Source organism: Corythoichthys intestinalis, chromosome 1 (assembly GCF_030265065.1).
Source record: "Corythoichthys intestinalis isolate RoL2023-P3 chromosome 1, ASM3026506v1, whole genome shotgun sequence".
NCBI lineage: Eukaryota > Metazoa > Chordata > Actinopteri > Syngnathiformes > Syngnathidae > Corythoichthys > Corythoichthys intestinalis.
Genome location: NC_080395.1, coordinates 21,165,193 through 21,187,358, shown reverse-complemented (window position 1 = coordinate 21,187,358; position 22,166 = coordinate 21,165,193). Strand labels below are relative to the sequence as shown.

At 37.1% G+C, this 22,166-nt stretch overlaps 1 protein-coding gene across 3 annotated transcripts in view; it reads left to right on the top strand.

Moving 5' to 3' along the window:
* adamts18 (ADAM metallopeptidase with thrombospondin type 1 motif, 18) overlaps positions 1-22,166 on the top strand; it is a 172,340-nt gene that overhangs the window by 94,343 nt on the left and 55,831 nt on the right. For all 3 annotated transcript variants that reach the window (XM_057843203.1, XM_057843192.1, XM_057843214.1), the window contains 3 exons: positions 8,379-8,509; positions 11,767-11,890; positions 11,962-12,206. In XM_057843203.1, the coding sequence (XP_057699186.1) occupies positions 8,379-8,509; positions 11,767-11,890; positions 11,962-12,206 (500 nt within the window). The remainder of the gene's footprint in view (positions 1-8,378; positions 8,510-11,766; positions 11,891-11,961; positions 12,207-22,166) is intronic.

Genomic DNA, 22,166 nt, shown 5'->3' with positions numbered 1-22,166 from the left:
ACGGAGTGAGATCGCGCCCCAGATGGAGCCCCAGATCGAGGGAGATTATCAGTGGTCTTGAGTGTCTTCCATTTTCTAATAATTGCTCCCACAGTTGATGTCTTTAGACCAAGCGTTTTACCTATTGCAGATTCAGTCTTGCCAGCCTGGTGCAGGTCTACAATTTTGTCTCTGGTGTCCTTCCACAGCTCCTTGGCCTTGGCCATAGTGGAGTTTGGAGTGTGACTGACTGAGTTTGTGGACAGGTGTCTTTTATACCGATAATGAGTCAAAACAGATGCCATTAATACTTGTAACGAGTGGAGCCTCGTTAGACCTCGTTAGAAGAAGTTAGACCTCTTTGACAGCCAGAAATCTTGCTTGTTTGTAGGTGACCAAATACTTATTTTCCACTCTAATTTGGAAATAAATTCTTTAAAAATCAAACAATGTTAATTTTTTTTTTCCCTCAACATTCTGTCTCTCATGGTTGAGGTTTACCCTTGTTGACAATTGCAGGCTTCAGTAATCTTTTCAAGTAGGTGAACTTGCACAATTGGTGGTTGACTAAATACTTATTTGCCCCACTGTAGTTATTTGAATAACTCTTAATAGCTATGTTACATTAACAAACCCTGAACGTTCTCAGGTCGTTGTTTATGCGTCATGTAATGTTAGCATACGGTACACCTATTCAGCCTGTTGCTCTCCATTGTATTTTCATTTTAAATTGCCTTTCTAGATGACATGTCTGTCCTTGGTGCTGGATTCGATCAAATAAATCCCCCCTCAAAAATGCGATTTATAATCCGGTGCGACTTATATGCGTTTTTTTCTTCCTTTTCATTGCCCATTTTTTTGGCTGGTGCGACTTATACTCTGTTGAAACTTATAGTCCCAAAAATACGGTACATAGTTATCGAATTCATGACCTGCGTGTTTTAATAATTGAAGATACAGTGCCTTGCAAAAGTATTCGGCCCCCTTGAACCTTGCAACCTTTCGCCACATTTCAGGCTTCAAACATAAAGATATAAAATTTTAATTTTTTGTCAAGAATCAACAACAAGTGGGACACAATCGTGAAGTGGAACAAAATTTTTTGGATAATTTAAACTTTTTTAACAAATAAAAAACTGAAAAGTGGGGCGTGCAATATTATTCGGCCCCTTTGCGTTAATACTTTGTAGCGCCACCTTTTGCTCCAATTACAGCTGCAAGTCGCTTGGGGTAGGTATGTTTCTATCAGTTTTGCACATCGAGAGACTGACATTCTTGCCCATTCTTCCTTGCAAAACAGCTCGAGCTCAGTTAGGTTGGATGGAGAGTGTTTGTGAACAGCAGTCTTCAGCTCATTCCACAGATTCTCGATTGGATTCAGGTCTGGACTTTGACTTGGCCATTCTAACACCTGGATACGTTTATTTTTTAACCATTCCATTGTAGATTTGGCTTTATGTTTGGATCATTGTCCTGTTGGAAGATAAATCTCCGTCCCAGTCTCAGGTCTTGTGCAGATACCAACAGGTTTTCTTCCAGAATGTTCCTGTATTTGGCTGCATCCATCTTCCCGTCAATTTTAACCATCTTCCCTGTCCCTGCTGAAGAAAAGCAGGCCCAAACCATGTTGCTGCCACCACCATGTTTGACAGTGGGGATGGTGTGTTCAGGGTGATGAGCTGTGTTGCTTTTACGCCAAACATATCGTTTTGCATTGTGGCCAAAAAGTTCAATTTTGGTTTCATCTGACCAGAGCACCTTCTTCCACATGTTTGGTGTGTCTCCCAGGTGGCTTGTGGCAAACTTTAAACGAGACTTTTTATGGATATCTTTGAGAAATGGCTTTCTTCTTGTCACTCTTCCATAAAGGCCAGATTTGTGCAGTGTACGACTGATTGTTGTCCTATGGACAGACTCTCCCACCTCAGCTGTAGATCTCTGCAGTTCATCCAGAGTGATCATGGGCCTCTTGGCTGCATCTCTGATCAGTTTTCTCCTTGTTTAAGAAGAAAGTTTGGAAGGACGGCCGGGTCTTGGTAGATTTGCAGTGGTCTGATGCTCCTTCCATTTCAATATGATGGCTTGCACAGTACTCCTTGAGATGTTTAAAGCTTGGGAAATCTTTTTGTATCCAAATCCGGCTTTAAACTTCTCCACAACAGTATCTCGGACCTGCCTGGTGTGTTCCTTGGTTTTCATAATGCTCTCTGCACTTTAAACAGAACCCTGAGACTATCACAGAGCAGGTGCATTTATACGGAGACTTGATTACACACAGGTGGATTCTATTTATCATCATCGGTCATTTAGGACAACACTGGATCATTCAGAGATCCTCACTGAACTTCTGGAGTGAGTTTGCTGCACTGAAAGTAAAGGGGCCGAATAATATTGCACGCCCTACTTTTCAGTTTTTATTTGTTAAAAAAGTTTAAATTATCCAATAAATGTTGTTCCACTTCACGACTGTGTCCCACTTGTTGTTGATTCTTGACAAAAAAATTAAATTTCATATCTTTATGTTTGAAGCCTGAAATGTGGCGAAAGGTTGCAAGATTCAATGGGGCCGAATACTTTTGCAAGGCACTGTATATATATATATATATATAAAAAAGTAAGTCTGACTTATACTTCTTACTAAAGGAAAGCTGAGTTAATCCAAAGCATTTTTTTAAAAAAGCTGAGCCGCATCAAAGGGATCAAAAAGCCATGTGCGGCTCCGGAGCCACGGGTTGCTGACCCCTAGTGTAAGGCTCCCCAGAGGTTTGTTTTTTTTTCTCGCAGTATTTCCAGCTGAACAAATTATTTTTTTTAACAAGTGACAATTTTCAATCCCTTTAGCAACTATTTTACATAGAAAAACTAGGAACTTGCAATAAGCGTAATCAGGAGGGGGAAGAAAAGCAAATCAACACTGTAACAAACCTGTTTTGAATATCTCTAGGATTTTAGTGCAAGCAAAAAATGGATGATAGCGAATCAGATTTTTTTAAAGAAAAAAAAAAGGAAATGATATTTTACTTTGTATATACAAGCCATATTGCCAAGAGCCAATAGAATGTATTCAGGGATGTCATGGTTGGTCTGTCCAATGTTTAGTACTTTCTCAATTAGTTTCAGGAATTTAATCCTTGGGAAGATTTTCAACATAAAGCACGATAGCTTTAACCTAATTGGCCAGTTCAACTCATCTCAAACACACAAAGGAGCGCGTTTCAGCTGCGATAAGCTTTGTCTTGTCTTAATTTGTCTTATGTATTACAGATCCAAAACCCCTAATGAGATTTTTTTTTTCTATTTACTACTGCTGAAGCTAAATTAGCTTGCGAAAAGGATCACTCTGCATAACAGACATTGAAGGCATTTGTGGAAAGTACAAATAGTTTTGTACTTTAGAAGTAAAAACTTGGAAATGCACTAATGAATCAAAGGGTATGATTCATTACTTTTACTTTTTATTTTTATTTTTTTCTTCAAAAGTATCTGAGTGTGAGAACTGTTACCACCTATAATGGGAGGCATGCAACCACTTGTACCCCTTCAACACACTTGGAAAAGATTTGAAAAGGGAGAGGGAAGGAAGGAGGGGTAGTGCAGTGAAGGACAGTGATCTGTTTGGCCAGCGTCCCAGGCCTGTTTAAGCTCTTGATGAATGGGAGGTCATGTTGGGAGGAACACATTGTAAACTGCCTCAGGAACCTTGGGCTAAGTCACCTTCGCCGTCATCTGCTGAGACTTGTCTGTGATTTCAATGAAGGAAGTAATTACCCGAGACTTAATCGTCAGTTTTGTTTTCATTCAGACCTTTCTTGAATAACTAACAAGGTAGTCTTTTTTTTATTATCCAACATTTAAAACAAATACAACTTTTTGGTAACACTTTACTATAAGGGTCCCTTAATTAACATTAGTCAATGCATTTTTATACAATAACTAATATTTAAGTAACATGGCAATAATTAATTTAATCGCTTATCTAAACATTTATTAATATATTAACTCATTCACTCCCAGCCATTTTCACTGGAGCAAGGCCCTTCGCTCCCGGCCGTTTTACTGGATTTTGACTGATTTTGCAAGGCCCACAGAAAATTCTGTTCTATTTAGGGCTGTCAAAATTATCGCGTTAACGGGCGTTAATTAATTTTTTAAATTAATCACGTTAAAATATTTGACGCAATTAACGCAGTTGACCCGCTCAGACAGATTTAAATGACAGTACAGTAACGCTCACTTGTGTTTTGTGGAGTTTTGCCGCCCTCTGCTGGCAATTGGGTGCGACTGATTTTATAGCCTGTAGCAGCCATGAGGATTGTGCAAGTAATTATTGACATCAACAATGGCGGGCTACTAGTTTATTTTTTGATTGAAAATTTTACAAATTTTATTAAAACGAAAACATTAAGAGGGGTTTTAATATAAAAATTCTATAACTTGTACTAACACTTTTCTTTTAAGAACTACAAGTCTTTCTATCCATGGATCGTTTTAACTGAATGTTAATGCCATCTTGTTGATTTATTGTTATAATAAACAAATACAGTCCTTATGTACCGTATGTTGAATGTACAGTGGGGAGAACAAGTATTTGATACACTGCCAATGGGTTTTCCCATTGGCAGTGTATCAAATACTTGTTCTGGGTTTTCCCATTGGCAGTGTATCAAATACTTGTTCTCCCCACTGTATATATCCATCTTGTGTCTTATCTTTCCATTCCAACAATAATTTACAGAAAAATATGGCATATTTTATAGATGGTTTGAATTGCGATTAATTGCGATTAATTACGATTAATTAATTTTTGAGCTGTAATTAACTCGATTAAAAAATTTTAATCGTTTGACAGCCCTAGTTCTATTGCTATATAAACATGGAACCCACCAAGAGAAAGATTAGACTCTCTTCTTTCAGCAGAAATAAAAATAAGTTCATATCTTTTTCCATTCTTTAGAAATCAGCATTAGAAAATAGCTTAGTTTGCGCAATTTTCCAATTTCTGATAAAAAAAAAAAAACTGAGAAATTGAGCTTTTTGTGAAAGCATACATTTCAAACGCTGACTTTAACACAGCTATTTTTTGCTTTAGTTACATCCCAAACATCTGAATAATGTTTCTGTTCTACAAATTAACAAACAACAAGCCAAATAGAGCTTTTGATGGCAAAGTAACAATTTATTTACACATAACTAAACTATTGAACTGTTGAACTATTTGCGCACATAACAACAGGGAAGGCTCTCGGCTGCTCCCGTGGCTAGTCTGGCTCAAGATCGGTCTCACTTTTTTCATCATCTTCATGATCTTCATCGTTGGTTTCAACCTCAGGCTAAGGAGTAACGCAACGTGAGCTCCGCAGAACGCGTGTGGAATCTGACGCTGTTGTGGACGTCACCGTCTGTCTCATCAAGATAGTTTTTTTGAATCCTTCTTTGACGATGGTTTCGTTTTCTTTTCAAAATACTCCCCCAGTGTTGTTTGCCTTTTTTTCCCAATCGTTCTCCACATTTTTCTCAAATTCTCACGCGTCTTCACAAGATCCCTCCAACTTCCGTTTCCTGACTATTTTTCTTCACATACTTTCTTGGCCCGAGATGAGTTCTTAACAATGTGCTACTGACCTCCAGTGGTCAGTTTTATTGCTTTAAAATGGGTTTTGAGCTTTGTGCATTGTATCTAAGATAGATCGGAACCACTTGAGGCCTCTTGTCCAAAAAAAAAAAAAAAAAAAAAAAAAAAAAGTGGGGGGGCGTATAAATATGTTTTTGGGACACTGAATCAATTAAAAACCTAACGTATTTATACGTTTTTGGGAGCAAATGAGTTAAATAACATGAGTGAGTGCATTAAGTTAACACATTAGTTAATGCATTTTAAGACAATAACTAATGTTTAACTAACATTACAATAATTCATATAATCCCTTATTTAACATATAGCAATATATTAATTAGGGCTGTTAAACGATTTTTAATCGAGTTAAATACAGCTTAAAAATTAATTAATCATAATTAATCGCCATTCAAAACATCTATAAAATATGCCATATTTTTCTGTAAATTATTGTTCGAGTGGAAAGATAAGACACAAGACGGATATATACATCCAACATACGGTACATAAGTACTGTATTTATGTATTATAACATTAAATCAACAAGATGGCATTAACATTATTAACATTCTCATAAAGCGATCCATGGATAGAAAGACTTGTAGTACTTAAAAGATAAATGTTAGTACAAGTTATCGAAATTTTATATTAAAATCCCTCTTAATGTTTTCGTTTTATTAAAATTTGTAAAATTTTCAATCAAAAAATAAACTAGTACTTTCAGTAATGGTTAATCAAGGTTAAGGGGGGGGAACTTAAGCATTTATAGTTTCTTAGTTAAGGGACACATGTGCTACACTCTACAATAATGGTCCAGAAAACATTCAGTAATGCTTAATTAAGGTTAAGTAATACTTATGAGGTACCATCACGTGAAATAATGCCATGCTTAAGGTTAGGTTATGATATATAGTAAATATAATACATTACTTAACATTAATTCACATATACATTAGTGTATTAATAAAGTTATTAATGTATACTAGTACTAGTAAGTGATTGTTATTTTAAAATGAGAAACATTGCTCTGTGAGTCCTTGGGTGCTGCTAACCTAACCTTAAGTATAGTATTATTTCACGTGAACGTACCTCATAAGTATTACTTAACCTTAATTAACCATTCCTGAATGTTTTTTGGACCCTTTTTGTAAAGTGTAGCACATGTGTCCCTTAGCTAAGAAATTATAAATGCTTAAGTGCCCCCCCCCCCCCCATTAACCTTTATGAAAAATTTTACTCAAATAAGAATAGCGTTACTTCAGTACTCATCCAAAAATGTACTCAAGTTGAAGTAAAAATTAGGTGAAAAGAATACTCAAGTAATGAGTAACTGCTTACAATGTTTGTCTACATTTTTTTTTCAATCGCATATTTTTTCTGTGCGCAGTGTCATCCATATGAACTGCTTATATGCTGCATTATAACCACAGGTGTGGTTATAAGGACATATGGTCTATACATGAGCTTATTGGGCCATAAAAATACATAAAAATCATGGAATTCCGCCTACACAAATCTACACAAATGAAACCTCACCTGTCCAAAGAGCATGAGTACCCTCTAGTGGAGAAAAAGTTCTTACTATGAGATTAAAATTATCATATCTCCAGTTTTCCACGATCTATCAGTCAAATAAAAACTTGGAAAGAGGTTGAGATACGTGCTTTCGAATAATGTTGACTGCAGTGTTCTATGTGAAATAGGTTCTTTTTTACGGTTCTTTAAATACACCACATGATTAAACAGGCCGGTGGGATCATAGGACTTCCACTGCAACCTTGCATGTGGTAATGTGACTGTATTGTTACAGCTAATTGGTATAATGAAGTCATTTGATTATTGTTGCAACACCTCATAGGTGTAACTGGAAGAGCATATTATGGCCATAAAATTCAACATAAATCATGGAAATCCAACTCGAAAAATGAACTGTTATTTACTGTACTAGAACCTTTTACATGACCATATTAGGCAAAAGAAATGCACAAAATTCATCAAGTTCAGACTAGAAAAATAAAACATCACCAGTCCAAAGAGCATGAGTGCCCTCTGAGTGGAAAAAAAAAATATTTCCTACCATGAAATTTAAACAATCATATCTCCGGTTTTCCATAGTCAAATAAAAACTGGTTGAGAGGTTGAAATCCGCGCTTTCGAGTAATGTTGAGACTTTTTCAAATAGTGTTTTACGGCGCTATAAAGACACCACATGATTAAACAAGCCAGCGTAGTCATTGGACATATTGATACTTCTTATTGGTATAATGGAGTCATGTGATTATTGTTGCTAAGTGTCATTGGTTAAAATAGTAGTGCTACTGTCAGCATCTCGGGCAAAAATAAAGTAAAATCTAATATGTAGAATAAGGAAGAAAAATGTAATGGCTCTAGTGTAGCACATAGTAGCGGAGTAAGAGTAGCGTTTGTTTTTCACAAATCTATTCAAGTAAAAAATATGGCTTGTAAAACTACTCTTACAAGTACATTTTTCTCAAAAAGTTACTAATAACGTAAATGTAACGGCGTAAATGTACCGCGTTACTACCCACCTCCGCTTGTTTCTCTCATATTTATGATTGCTAGTGTCCTGAAATTATATATTTTTTTTGTTTTTAAAAAAAAAATCTAAAAATTGTTTCCGTAGTGATTTATGTATAGCATAATGTATGTAACCTCACATACTGTAGCTATATACACTGTCATTCTTTAGCTTCTTTACTGTTGTTATATTTTTGACCAACTGCATGCCTCATTGTGTAACTTCTCTATTTTTGTTTTTTTCCAGATGAAGACATCTGTAAGCTGTACTGCACAGCCGAAGACTTTGACTTCTTCTTCGCCATGTCCAGCAAGGTCAAAGATGGCACCTCCTGCTCCGACCACAGGGGCGATGTTTGCATCGACGGCGTGTGCGAGGTACAAAAGTGTCAAAAATGATTTATAATTGCATGATTTTCTTTAAAAATAAGACAGATTGTGCAGCAGGCCAGTCCACAGCGTGACCACCGTTCAATCCCTTTCTTCCCGCTTTGACTTAAACGTTGTTTTTTCAACGACTTTGGTAGACCTCAAGTGTTACCTTTCAGCAGCCATCAAGAGTCAAGAGTTTATTTCCAAACAATCATCTCAAAAGTCTGACCATGATCTTAGCGCAATTGTCTTGTGGTGCAACCCAAACCGATGCGTTGACACTTATTTTGTCCCATTTCTACACGTTGTTGCTTCTGGTGGGCGACCAAACGTTGGCTTTAATTGGCAGTGACTTGAATTGCATGTAAATTTGAGTATATTTAGTCATTGTGGCGTGTGTACTTGTAACAACCGTGTATGTCAACGTAATCTGCCAATTTAGATGAGGCATTAAGTCACTAAAATTCAAATAATGACACAAATTTGCATGGATAGGTTATAATGTCCATCCCGCAATTGCTTATTTTTTAATGTAATTAACCCTTTCAGGGACAGTGGTCACTAGTGGACAGTTATTCAAAAGTTGGCACATCAGACTTTTAACCCTTTATTGAGCAACTGACTATTTTTGGTAATTTGTCATTATTATTTTTATTTACACTTAAGACCTTAAACCCTTTATGGGGCTAGTGACTACAGGTAGTCCCCAGTTTACGAATGAGTTCCGTTCCTACGCTGGCGACGTAACCCATTTTTCAGCGCAAATCGGAATTAACCCTTAATTTATGCCATATTCGTGTTGAACATGTATACTTATTAGAGGCGTGCGAAATTTCCGATTCTTAGATTATTCGCGATTCGGCCATGGAAGATTCGAGAACGATTCACAAATATCCAGATTCCGATTATTGAATTATACCAGGTAAAGCGGAAGTAAAACATAGTCAGCGCGGTCTTTGGGACACAATGACGAACGGATCGAGTAAATATCATGTTCAACTCATGCCGCTAGATAAAAAAACAATCATACCTGACTGCGGCCGACAGCCGCTACAAACAACGCCCAGTCTCTGCTGCTCTGCTGCTACAAACATACGGCTACAGTAGATATCATATATATGTAGAACTAGATGCAAAATGACAGACGACGTCAGTGTTAAAACATGTATTATTGAACAGAGATGCGAAATGACAGACTTTCCGGCGTAAGTAAACAGCCGCCATCTTAAAGCAGTAGACCTCTCTAGAAGGCTCTGTTGTAGCGAACCTAATTAACTTTTTATCCAAAATACTCCTAAATCGGCAAAATCTTGTCTTGAATCTATCTTTAAATGATGAAATAGTTTTAAAACTTTGACAAAAGTAGACAGAAGGGAAATTATGGAATAACGGGAGCAATTTTAACAACTGTAATAGTTGATTCACAACATTAAATTAATTGAATGTTGTTTAAAGCTGCTGATACAGAATGGGGACTGGAGTTTTTTATTTACTGTTATTTTTGTATATTTGTTTACTGTTATATGTTACCTTGATACTGAAATAGTAGTTTGGGTTAGCCTGAGAGGATTTTTAAACAATTTGGAACTAATATACAAAACATAAAAAAAAAAAAAAAAAATTTAAATATTTTTTTTTTTAAAAAGGAGGGGGGTGCATCAATAATCGTTTTAGAATTGAATCGGAGCCTCTGAATCATAATCGAATCGTTAGGTGCCCAAAGATTCCCAGCTCTAATACTTATGGTGTTACTTGTTTATTTAGCAGCTGATGATAACATTGAGAGTCCAACTGAATGTAAAAGAGGCTTATTCACAGCCACAACAGCTTTGGGAGCAAAATATTATAAGGGTGCAAAAGTTGACAGATAACCGGCAATAGACCACTATCCTCGGGTTGGGCTCGGGCAGCTACACGCTCCTCCGACGTTGGCCGGTTTGCCTGGCGGTAATTCTCCAGCTGCTTCCCCGGCAAGTGAGCTCTCCTGCCCGAAGCAGGGGAACTTGCTCGCGGCCGGGGGGTTGCCGATCGGTAAAGACAATCGACAACCCTGCCGCCATGTGACATAATCCGGGGAGGTTTTGTGTGATTTTTTTCGCTTCCTAAGGCAAGATAAAGACCTGGAAACGCCGCTAGGTTCGGGTTTGCATGTCGGCTAGCTGTCACGCCTCCTGGTTTGTTTACGCTCTCCGAAGCCGGGGCATGGAAATGACAAAAGCCGGACTATCACCGGTGGCATAAAATATTGTTCGGGAGGTGCAAGAAGGCGACAGTTTTGACCATTATGGAGTCATTTTTCCATGTTGTACTGAATAAATGCATTTTTAAATATTTCATATTTTAGCACAAGACTGTTATTTTTCATGACCATGCCATTTATTTAGAAATTGGGGAAAATACATAGATAAAAAGAATATCCTGTAAAAATATTTGACAGCGGCGTCATAAGACCGTCATAATTATAACATGCCACTTTCTGGGGCATTACTGAATGCATATGATAGATGTCATTAAGTGTCATCTGGCAAATTATGTCACTAGCTCCATTTATGTCCAGCTCGGATCTTTTACATCCATTCAAAGTGAGATAATTTGCTGGATAACACTAAATGACATCAGTTATAAGCATTCATTAATGCTCATGACAGTGTCATGTCATAATTATGATTATCTAATGACAGTCTAATAGCGCCACTGTCAAAAAATGGGGTTACCAAATATCATAATTAACAATTAATGAAACCATTGGAACAGTAACTGAAGGAATAGTTAGCTCATAACAAGAATTTTGATTGTTATTTACATCCGTAGCACTGCAATGCATGCTAGGAGGCATGTTGGATGGCAAGAGTGTTGACAGCAGGTGGCAGCAGAGGTTGACTGTCTCCCCCAAAGGAGCAGAGATAGCCAAATGAAACCTCTTGAAGCAATGAAGCTTTGCAGCCAATTGTTTCAAAACTTCATGGTGGTTCATTTGGTCTTATGACAGATGATGATGCCGCTGTCAAATAAAGTGTTACTGGTTAATATCTTTTTGTGTAAATATCCCATAATACAGTGAGGACAGCTGCGGCTTATAGTCCAGTGCGGCTTATCTATGAACACATGTCGTTTCCGTGTCAAATTTGGTGGGTGGCGGCTTATAATGTGGTGCGTCTTATAGTGCGAAAATTACGGTATACCTATTTCTTTTACATGATACCCATTTTGTTTTTCACTGTTTTTTTTCCAGCAATTCATTCATATCTAATTTTTCTTTGCAGACGGTTGGTTGTGATCAGATTTTAGGATCCAAAGCTTCTCTGGATGCGTGCGGTGTATGCAAAGGAAGCAACTCTACATGCAAATTTTACAAAGGCATGTACACGCTGCAGCACAGAGCTAATGGTAAGTGCATCTGAGTTATGTCCAAAATGACAAGAAATCATCACGCATCTAATCCTATCTCCTTTTCCCAGAGTATTACTCCATGGTAACCATCCCTGCCGGTGCCCGGAGCATTCGCATTGAGGAGATGGCGGTATCGACCAGCTACCTGGCCGTGCGTTCCCTGAAGAGAAAGTACTACTTAACCGGTGACTGGACTGTGGATTGGCCGGGCAGATTCTACTTTGGAGGGGCCACGTTCAGCTACCAGCGGTCTTTCAGCAAACCTGAGAGCTTGTTTGCTGCCGGGCCCACCAATGAAACGCTCGTGTTTGAAGTAAGGCTTACAGTATTTGTCAAATCTCTTCATGAAAGAGGCTGTCGTAAACTTTTTTAGCAATATTGCACATGACAGATGTATCTACAGTTTTTGTATTTTGTAAAAAAAAAAAGTCACATTTTAAGACAATTAACATACAATCTTTTGGTCTACCCTCCCAGTTTAAATGAATTGGACGTCTACTTGGGACAAACTCGTTTAAATTTGCAGCAGAAAGACAAAAAAAGTCACTATCACTGTCTATCAAGTCAAAGGCACTGAAAGACTTAATATAAATCTTCACATATTTTATGACAAGTTTCACAATTTGTTCTTTCTACTTAAAAAAAAGGCATTTTTCACAGTTTTGATGATATTTAAGTAATTTATTTTGACCAACTCACCCTCTGTCTACCTTGTTCCCTCCTTTTTTTCTTCTCTCTCAACATTTTTTATCCACCTCACACAAAAATTGCATTATTTTACCTGTGCATTATTCATTCATCCATTTTCTGAACCGCTTTTCTTAGAGTTTTTCATCACTTTACAATGTTCCCTTTCACTTTTAAAGCCTTTTGGTATTTAAAATTTTAGCATTTCATAAAATGTTTCTCGCATTCTTCCCCATTATTTGGTCATACGTGACAATTTTGCCCTCTTTAATTATTTATTGGTGTATTCCAATTTTCACTCATTTTGAACAGAGCAACTTCAGCGCTCTTTGACTTAAGAAGGAAAACTCACATCCACCTTGCACCATCATACTGTAAGTGGTGGTATGTCTTAGCACACAAATGTAAAGAGGCAGCCACGTGCTTTCATCCATGCACAAGCATCCAAAGCCATGGCCATGTGGCCCCCGTGGCCACTGACCTCAATAGTACTTTTGTTACAAACATGATTGGTGGTTAGCGATGCGAGAAAACGGAAAGAAAACTGCATTAAGAGCCACTATAATGCAGGAGGGTGAGTCTTTTACCTGCCTCGAGGCGGCAGGCTTCACGGGGGCTGGTCCCGCCACATAACTGTGTCAGCACAAGCTTTTATTTTCCCTTGAACTCTGATCCCTGCCTGCAGAAACCAGAAGTGGAAACCAGGTGAGCGCTAGGACACTTGTTCTTACCTGAAGTCCTAAAAATGCTTGATCAAGAATGAGCGGTCCATAAATCTTTGAATGGGAAGCACTGAATGGATACACTTAAAAGTTGTTCCACTTAAAGGTCACCTGGTCATCCGGAAAAGTTTGTATGTTTTCATAGTAATTTCAGGAAAGAAGGCTCCTCTGTTTAGTGCTCGTTGTTGGATGAATGCAAAGAGGGTGCAACAAGAATCTGTTATAGTAATTGTAATTTAAAGAAGTATCTTGGAGTTATAGACCTTGACTATCTGAATATTTTTTTTGTTTGGGAGTTTCCCTAGATCGCTTGCGGCAATTAGTGTTCATCGCATATGTAGGTTTTTGATCTGTTGTGGCATTAAAAAGCTCAAGCTAACCAACATTTGAAATACTGAGGGACAAATTTATAGACTGCAAAATGAAAGATGCGTGCCAAACTCCATGCTGTTCTGGCAAATTTCCCCCACAATTTAAACTTCGTAAAGGTTTTATCAAGTAAGTTTAGAGTAGGGGTGTCAGGGGTGATTTGCGAGCCACATTTATGGCAATTAAATCTCATGTTGGGCGGACCAGTATATTTTTGGCCAAATAAGTTACCTCATTGGCTGCTATCGATGGGGCTAGACATGCATTGGATGTCTAGCGCCGTTAGTGGCACTGAAAGATCCTCCCAGTTTTAGTGAAATGGACATCTATCATCGTCTCAATCTTAGTCTTATGGACAATAACGCTTATTAGTCTTAGTCATATTTAGACATGTGCCGATTACTAGTTCCGAGGTATACCGTGGTTTGAAAACGTCAAGGTTTCAAAACTGCAAAAATTTTCTGTCATACCGCCCGAAGGTATCAGCTATTTTTTATGTCCCAAAATGCCTGGAGAAATCCCTCACTTGCAGCTGTAAGGCTCAACCCAACCCCACTGATTGTTGCTCAGTGTCACTGAGTCAACTGAGCTCCACGATGGCTGAACGTTTTCCATTATCGAAGAAAACAAAATCGCTGGTATGGTAATATGCGGCTTAGAGGAGGAGGGCCAACCCGACAAGTAAAACATGTTTGCGGAGGGTAGCTGCCGAAGAGGCAATACCTCCAGTATGATTTTCACATTTATACAAAACTAAAGGTTAGTAAACACTGTCATGAACGTTTCCCACCAGCTACGAGAGTTAACTCCAGCGTGTTTAGTTTGTCTAGCGGTGGTAAAACATCCGGTGTTTTTCTTTCACTGGCAACTGTCTATGTTGAGAAAAAGTGTGTGTGTGTGTAATGTAAACATGATATGCTTTTAATGGAAAATAATTTATTTTTGCTAATATGTTTTGAAAAATAAAAATCCTGTTCAATGGGGGAAAAAAAAAAAATTAAACCTAGATACCTCAAAGTAAAGCATTTTAGAGCTGTAATTGGAAAACCGAGAAACTGTGATATTTTGGGTTAAATTTATTATACTGTCAGAATATCATACCAGCATTTACAGTGGGGAGAACAAATATTTGATACACTGCCAATGGGTTTTCCTATAGGCAGTGTATCAAATACTTGTTCTCCCCACTGTACCTATTCATTTTTTAGTCATCTCAAAATGTGTTTGTTTCCGTCTAGTTTTCATCGACGTTTACTAAAAATGTTTTCGTCTGTAAAATTTAAAAAAATGTACTCCAAAAATAAATAAATAAATAAAGCTTTCCAACTGTTTTGAAAGAACATTGACAGACAAGCACATATTGTAGCGTCTACAAGGACAACACCAACTTGGTGATAATTAGAGCTGGGAATCTTTGGGCACCTAACGATTCGATTACGATTCAGAGGCTCCGATTCGATTATAAAATGATTATTGATGCACCCCCCTCCTTTTTTTTTTTTTTTTTTTTTTTTTTTTTTTTTTTTTAAGTTTTGTACATTAGTTCCAAAATTGTTCAAAAATACTCTCAGGATAAACCAAACTACTATTTCAGTATCAAGTTCGCATATAGCAGTAAACAAATATACAAAAATAACATTAAATAAAAAAACTCCAGTCCCCATTCTGTATCAGCAGCTTTAAACTACATTCAATTAATTTAATGTTGTGACTCAACCGTTAAAGTTGTTAAAATTGCTCCCGTTACTCCATAATTTCCCTTTTGTCTACTTTCGACATGTGAAAGTTTTAAAACTATTTTAAAGATAGATTCAAGTCAATATTTTACCGATTTAGGAGTATTTTAGATAAAAAGTTAATTAGGTTTGCTTGCAAGGTTCGCTACAACAGCCTTGCAGGGAAGTGTACTGCTTTAAGATGGCGGCCGTTTACTAACGCCCGCATCTAGCTTTTTGTAGATATGCTGCTTACGCTACCGAATCTATAATGCATCTAGTCCTATATAAATGATATCTACCGTAACATTATGTGGCTGTACTTTGTAGCAGCTTTTCGGCAGCAGTCAGGTATGTTGTTGTGTTTTTTTAGCTCGTGGCATGAGTTGAGCTAGAGCCGTGAGTTGAGCATTGGCATTACCTGAGGGGCCGGGTAATGAGAAGCATGATGTTTAGCTACTCTCGCTCCGTTCCGTCCCGAAGACCGCGCGGCGTGCTGAGTGTGTTGTACTTCCGCTTTACTTGGCATATTTCAATAATCGGAATTTGGATGTTTGTGAATCGTTCTCGAACCTTCCACGGCCGAATCGCGAATAATCTAAGAATCGGAAATTCTGCACACCTCTAGTGATAATACACACTCAACTGGAAAACAGTACATTATTTTCAATGAATTATACCCACCTGGACGCCACGAACAGTATGTAAAAAAAGTTGTCCGAGAGTTTAAGAGGGCGCTCACAGTTAGCACTAATGCAAATGTGAATGCTATGCTAACGCTAAGAGTTACATTTAGTGTGTGACGATCACTCAGCACAGACCTTTAAAGGCTAAAGCAACCTTGCATATTCTGTCTGGCCAAGATAAGAAAACAAATCTTCCTGTTCGGGGTGTGTGCAAGCCTTGAGAGTAGAGAAGGCACTGCACTGCTGAGTGGGGGGTGGCACAGCACGTCACATGAGTGACACAACCAGACACTGTTAACTACACATAAAATGTAACATATTGTGAACATGTGACAGGAACTATTGTGCATTTTTGTCTTGTTCTCGTCTCGACAGACAAAAACTGGCATTAAGCTCGTTATGCTTAACTCTTCCAAAACACTTTTTTTTTTTCCCGATCGTTATCGTCCCGTCACTGTCATGAGTATTTGTTGACATCATCGTTGACAAAAACAACACTGCTTCCTTGTAATTTTAGGGGTACTTGCAGGGCACTTGTTTTAAATTTTGGATCATTTCTTATTGATTTTTGGGGCATTTCTGGGCAGATTCCAGTTCACTGGTCATTTCCTGTTGATTTTGGGGAGTTTCCCAGTTACTTCCTGTTGATTTTGTTTCACTTGTTGTTGATTTTGGGGATTTTCTGGGTAACTTCCTTGTTTAACTCATTAGCTGCCATTGCCGGCGCCCTTTTGACTTTGAATGAATGAATTTGTCTGCGGACACAAAACTGAGCAGAGTGTAGTAGTGCACGCACTCGATCACACAAATCCCAGACTTCTGGTTTTATGGTGAGTTCAAATTAAAAGCATGTGATTCTGTATGTACAGTATATGAGTTACAAGGTGCCTGTCAGGCAGAACAACCCCGCGGGCCGTACATTTGAAACCCCTGGTTTAGAATGTCTTTCAGATTCAAACATTGGTGAATTGCAAATAAGTGGTGGCCCACTGATTGATTTTTAATGATTTTCAAGGTTTTATTGGCGCGGCAAAAAAAAAACAAACAAAAAAAAAACAAGAATCAATCACTTCCTATCAACACTATTGTGTCTGCGTGTCGCGTATCACCTTCAGGTGTAACATTTCCCTGACATCATCATAACTGATCGAGACGTTGCCGAATAATGAAAGGAGGATTAACAGTTGAACAACCCAAAGCGGTCCTTTAAAGAAAGGGAAGCTTAATACGCACTCTTGTCTGCATGTGTTCTCAGTTCATACTGATCTGCAGATGTCACCACCATAATCTCTCTAAGTATGTCCTGTAATTACGAAAAAAAAAAAAAAAAGGGAGAAGGAGCTTGAGAGTGCGGTGGCTGTGGGGGTGTCGGCTAGATTAAAAGATTAAGAATACTGCAACCGGGCTCTTTGAATGTGATGAGTTAAGATCAGACTATGAAGAAGCATAACATCACTTCCTACTTCTGATTTGTATTTTTTTAGCTAAATTTTGCAACTTAATGTACGACTTTCACTATCAGTTGACGGGAAACGGCGCAGGGTCACTCCGTAGGGGGCCTATTTTCAAAAATTTAAATCAAAATATTTTCAAAACCAAATCCGCTAGCGACCTAAAACCAAAACAGGCAGCTTCCTTAGGCATGTATGAGTCACCATGAGCAGCGGCATCAAAAAATTGAAAGTCGTTCTGTAATAAAATCCCGGTTTATAATTTCTAATACCCGTATTGGCCCAAATATAAGACTGCCCTGATTATAAGACGACCCCCTCTTTCAAGTCTCAAGTTTGAAAAAAGACTTTTTGAACCCCAATTCTTATGCAGAAAATAATTACAGTACATCCGAAACAAATTATTATAACAATATATTTGAGAGAAAAAGCATGTTAATTTGCCGCATTCGAATTCTAATATCTGAACATTTAAATATGTAAACTAAAGTGCAATCACATTCGTAAATGAATGGCTTCTGGTTTTTGAAATGTAAATAAACCTTGTGGGTATATAAAATGATAAAAATGAAATATAAAATAAAATTGAAAATGTAAATAAATATTGTGATAAAACAACAAAATTGCAGTAACTGCATTAACCATCAAAGTGAAGTCTTACTGTTACTTAAGTCTTGAAACAAATCTGAATAAGGAAAAACATTGCAATAAAATAATGCAAACTGGTTAAACTAGTAGCTGAGATCTGTCATGACAGAACATTGCTTCAATGATATCTGGCGCCATCTAGCGTCATGAATTTGGAGAGTACCTGAGATCTGTCATGACTTAACATCGCTTCAATGATATCTTGCGCCATCTGGCGTCGTGAATGGGTATAATGTCTAGACCGCGAATATCAGACGACTCCCTCTTTTTCAGTGTTATTTCAATGCTAAAACACCGTCTTATATTCGGGCCAATACGGTATAACAAAACTTAAAATGGCTATAAAATTCTCGGATTTTACGCTAGATTCACAAAAATCACCAGATGCTGAGATAATCACCGATATTTTCAGGATCAATTGCAATATTTAACATGACATATAAGTTTTTGCCCGAAATAGCGATTATTATTTTTTTAAATTAGTGCAATTTTCATGTTTTCAAAAGCTGATAAACCACTCAGTTTTCACGTCAGACACTTAATACTTGAGGAAAGCATGCAGAGTCATCTTAATTTGACTCAAGAAAAGCAAATTTTGCATTTTTCTATATACAATAACAACTTGTTTAGGTTGAATTCTGATGTCACTATTGCTTCAGCACGTATCTGGACCTCGTCGTTTTTATATTGAAATGTTACATAAGATAAAACACGTAAAAGCCAATTTTTTTTTTTTTGTATGGACGCAGAAATGTCTATATAATTTTTTTTGCCAAAAAAAATGGCAGTTGGCCTAGAATTAGCTGATTATTTGAATGTAAAGTTATGCAATTGTGTATGGACACAAAATCCAACATGGCGTTCATCACAAAACAGAGATGTCTAAGTTGAAAATTCTTGTACATATATTGGTAAATCCCAGAATTTCTATAGATATGATCTTAAAACAGTCTAAAATTGTGGTTATAAGCAAAGAAACGGGCAGTTATCATTCATTGTACTTAAACATTTCAAGCTAAATTTGCACTAATTTTTCCATTCATTTCATTTTTTTTTTAACAATGTTTCGAAGTGCATGCATAGTGCTATTTTTTATAATAATTACCTTGAATCCTCGACCAATTCACTCTTGAGACACTCATGCCTGCTTGTATGCACTAAAATGTTTGTCCTGTTTCCACCTAAATGTGGCATTAGAACGCAGCGTGTTTTTGAGTTCAGCTTTAGTGCAGTGAAAGCTGCTAGGACGCTATGAAAAGCCATGGCGCAATGTCTGTATGAGCTGTCTCGTCAACTGATGGTAATATATGGTACGGCTGACAATTTAAAATCTTATTAATATCCTATTTTGTCAGAAGCAGTAAACAATTTTCTTTTAATTCATTTTTTGCTTTGGCTCCAATTGACTAAATGTCACTAGCAATGCTGTTTGCTAGTCAGAGGCTACGTCTGTTTCCAATGGCAAAAAATGCAATATCATGAATCATATGGATGCTGTTGCATCACAAAAATGTAATGACATGATCATTCCAAATATGCATCACATTTTTGCAATATAACAATCATGTTCCAGTATGTCTCCAATGTAATGTTTCACTCCCATCGCTAACTACCGTAATTTCTGCCGCACATGATTATAAGCTGCAACGGCTAAATTTCACATTATTTTAGAAATAAATCCACATATATAACTGACTATGAGCCGCTGGTGTTGATATCTTAACATTGGGTATTTACATAGATGTTATACAGAAATATTTCATTGATCAAAAATATATTAACCAGATAAAAACGCATCAACATCACTGACACATGTTGTCTGAATGTTTAAAAACAAACTTTAAAAAACAGGTCTCCACATTTGAAAAAAATATTTAAATTTCCTTCTAAACTTGAAGTGGATGAAATCCTCTAAAAAAACGGTTAACAGCTAGCGCTAACCCTTATATAGGAACTTTGTTGTAGCATACTGTGGCATTAAAGTCCTCTGAGTGCCAGTTAAAAAACAGCTAATCATCGCTAGGATCGCGATCTCTTGTCGTAGTAAATAATGGATTCCCATCCTTTTTCAAATTGTTCTTTTGTAGCAGCATATAGTATCAGATGGAGCCATATTCATTTATAAAATCATGAGTTTTTGAGTAAGTCTGACAAGCTTCTGGCAAGCTTTATCTGTGCTAGTGTAGTGGCTGAGAGCTATGTCATTGCAGAATTTGGAAAGCCATTCTTTTAAAACATGTCTAATTATCCAATTCTATTATTTTTAACAAGAAAAGATGAAGTTTGCTTGTAAAAAAAAATAATAATCAATGAATAAACCACTTCCTTATACTGTAAAAGCCGCAGGGTAGAAGCGGCGAGAAAAAAGTAGCGGCTTATAGTCCAAAAAATACGGTATGCTTGCATTTGTCGCCTATGGATATAAACTAGGGCTGTCAAAATTATCATGTTAACAGGTGGTAATTAATTTTTTAAACTAATCACGTTAAAATATTTGACGCATTTAACAAACATACCCCGCTCAAACAGATTAAAATGACAGCACAGTGTCATGTCCATTTTTTACTTGTGTTTTTTGGTGTTTTTTCGCCCTCTGCTGGCGCTTGGGTGCGACTGATTTTATGAGTTTCAGCACAATGAGCATTGTGTAATTATTGACATCAACAATGGCCAGCTACTAGTTAATTTTTTGATAAAAATTTTTACAAATTTTATTAAAACGAAAACTTTAAGAGGGGTTTTAATATCAAATTTCTATAACTTGTACTAACATTTATCTTTTAAGAGCTACAACTCTTTCCATCCATGGATCCCTTTAACAGAATGTTAATAATGTTAATGCCATTTTGTTGATTTATTGTTATAATAAACAAATACAGTACTTATGTAGAGTAGGTTGAATATGTATATCCATCTTGTATCTTATCTTTCCATTCCAACAATAATTTACAGAAAAATATGGCATATTTTATAGATGGTTTGAATTGTGATTAATTACGATTACAGCCCTAATATGAACTTGATCTTGATATTTAAAACTTTGTTCTCTAATATTCATCGCAAATTGCCGATCGTCCATTTCCTTTGTTTAAAATTTAACCAAGAACTGGATACTCACTTGAGACTTATATATGCAGTATACAGATTTTTATGGACATTAAGTGGAGTCCTGTAACAACTTGGCATGATTCTACAGTCACGTTGCTATCATTGACTTTTGGCCACAAGCCTCTTTAGAGCGAAGATGGCTTCCTCTTTCAGTTCGTGCTGGCTCACAGTCCCTTTATTTGGACAGCGCACTGCTCAATTTCCAGCCATCTTCCACCACATCCTTTCTCTTCCCCAACTGACCGGTGATTCCTAGTTGTCATTTATTTGGATGTCCATTTTGAGCCGAGGCTCACGGATGAACAGAAGCAAACGTTATCATTAGAGGAATAGTGCTCGAACTTTTTGGGCCCAAGGACCTTATTCACATGGGAAAATTTTCCCTTAACTCTTGTAGGACATTTGTTTAACTCGTTGACTGCCATTAACGGCGTTGGACGTCCACTCCATTTCGACTGGGAGAGGCTGGCAGTGAATAATCTCTTGGGGTGGGCATTATTGTCACAGGGGCTGATGATCAAATGTACAGTATTACTTTTGGGTTGGGAAATGACTACCCTACCCTACCATACTATAAAAGCTTTCTGTTCTAAATTATTATATTTTCTGTAGTAATTAGAAAATTGAGAATGACAAAAAATAGTTTTTATGTCAAATATGTAGGGCTACAGCTATCGAATATTTTAGTAATGGAGTATTCTATTGAAAATTGCATCGATTAATCGAGTAATCGGATGAAACATTTTTTTTTAGGTAAAGAGCAATAATAAACATACATGTGAAAACAAGACATTTCATCTAATCATTTTTGGACAATCAATGTCTTTTAATTTAGATGTACAGTAGATTGTTGAAAACAGCCAACAATTGCATCTCAGACAATAACA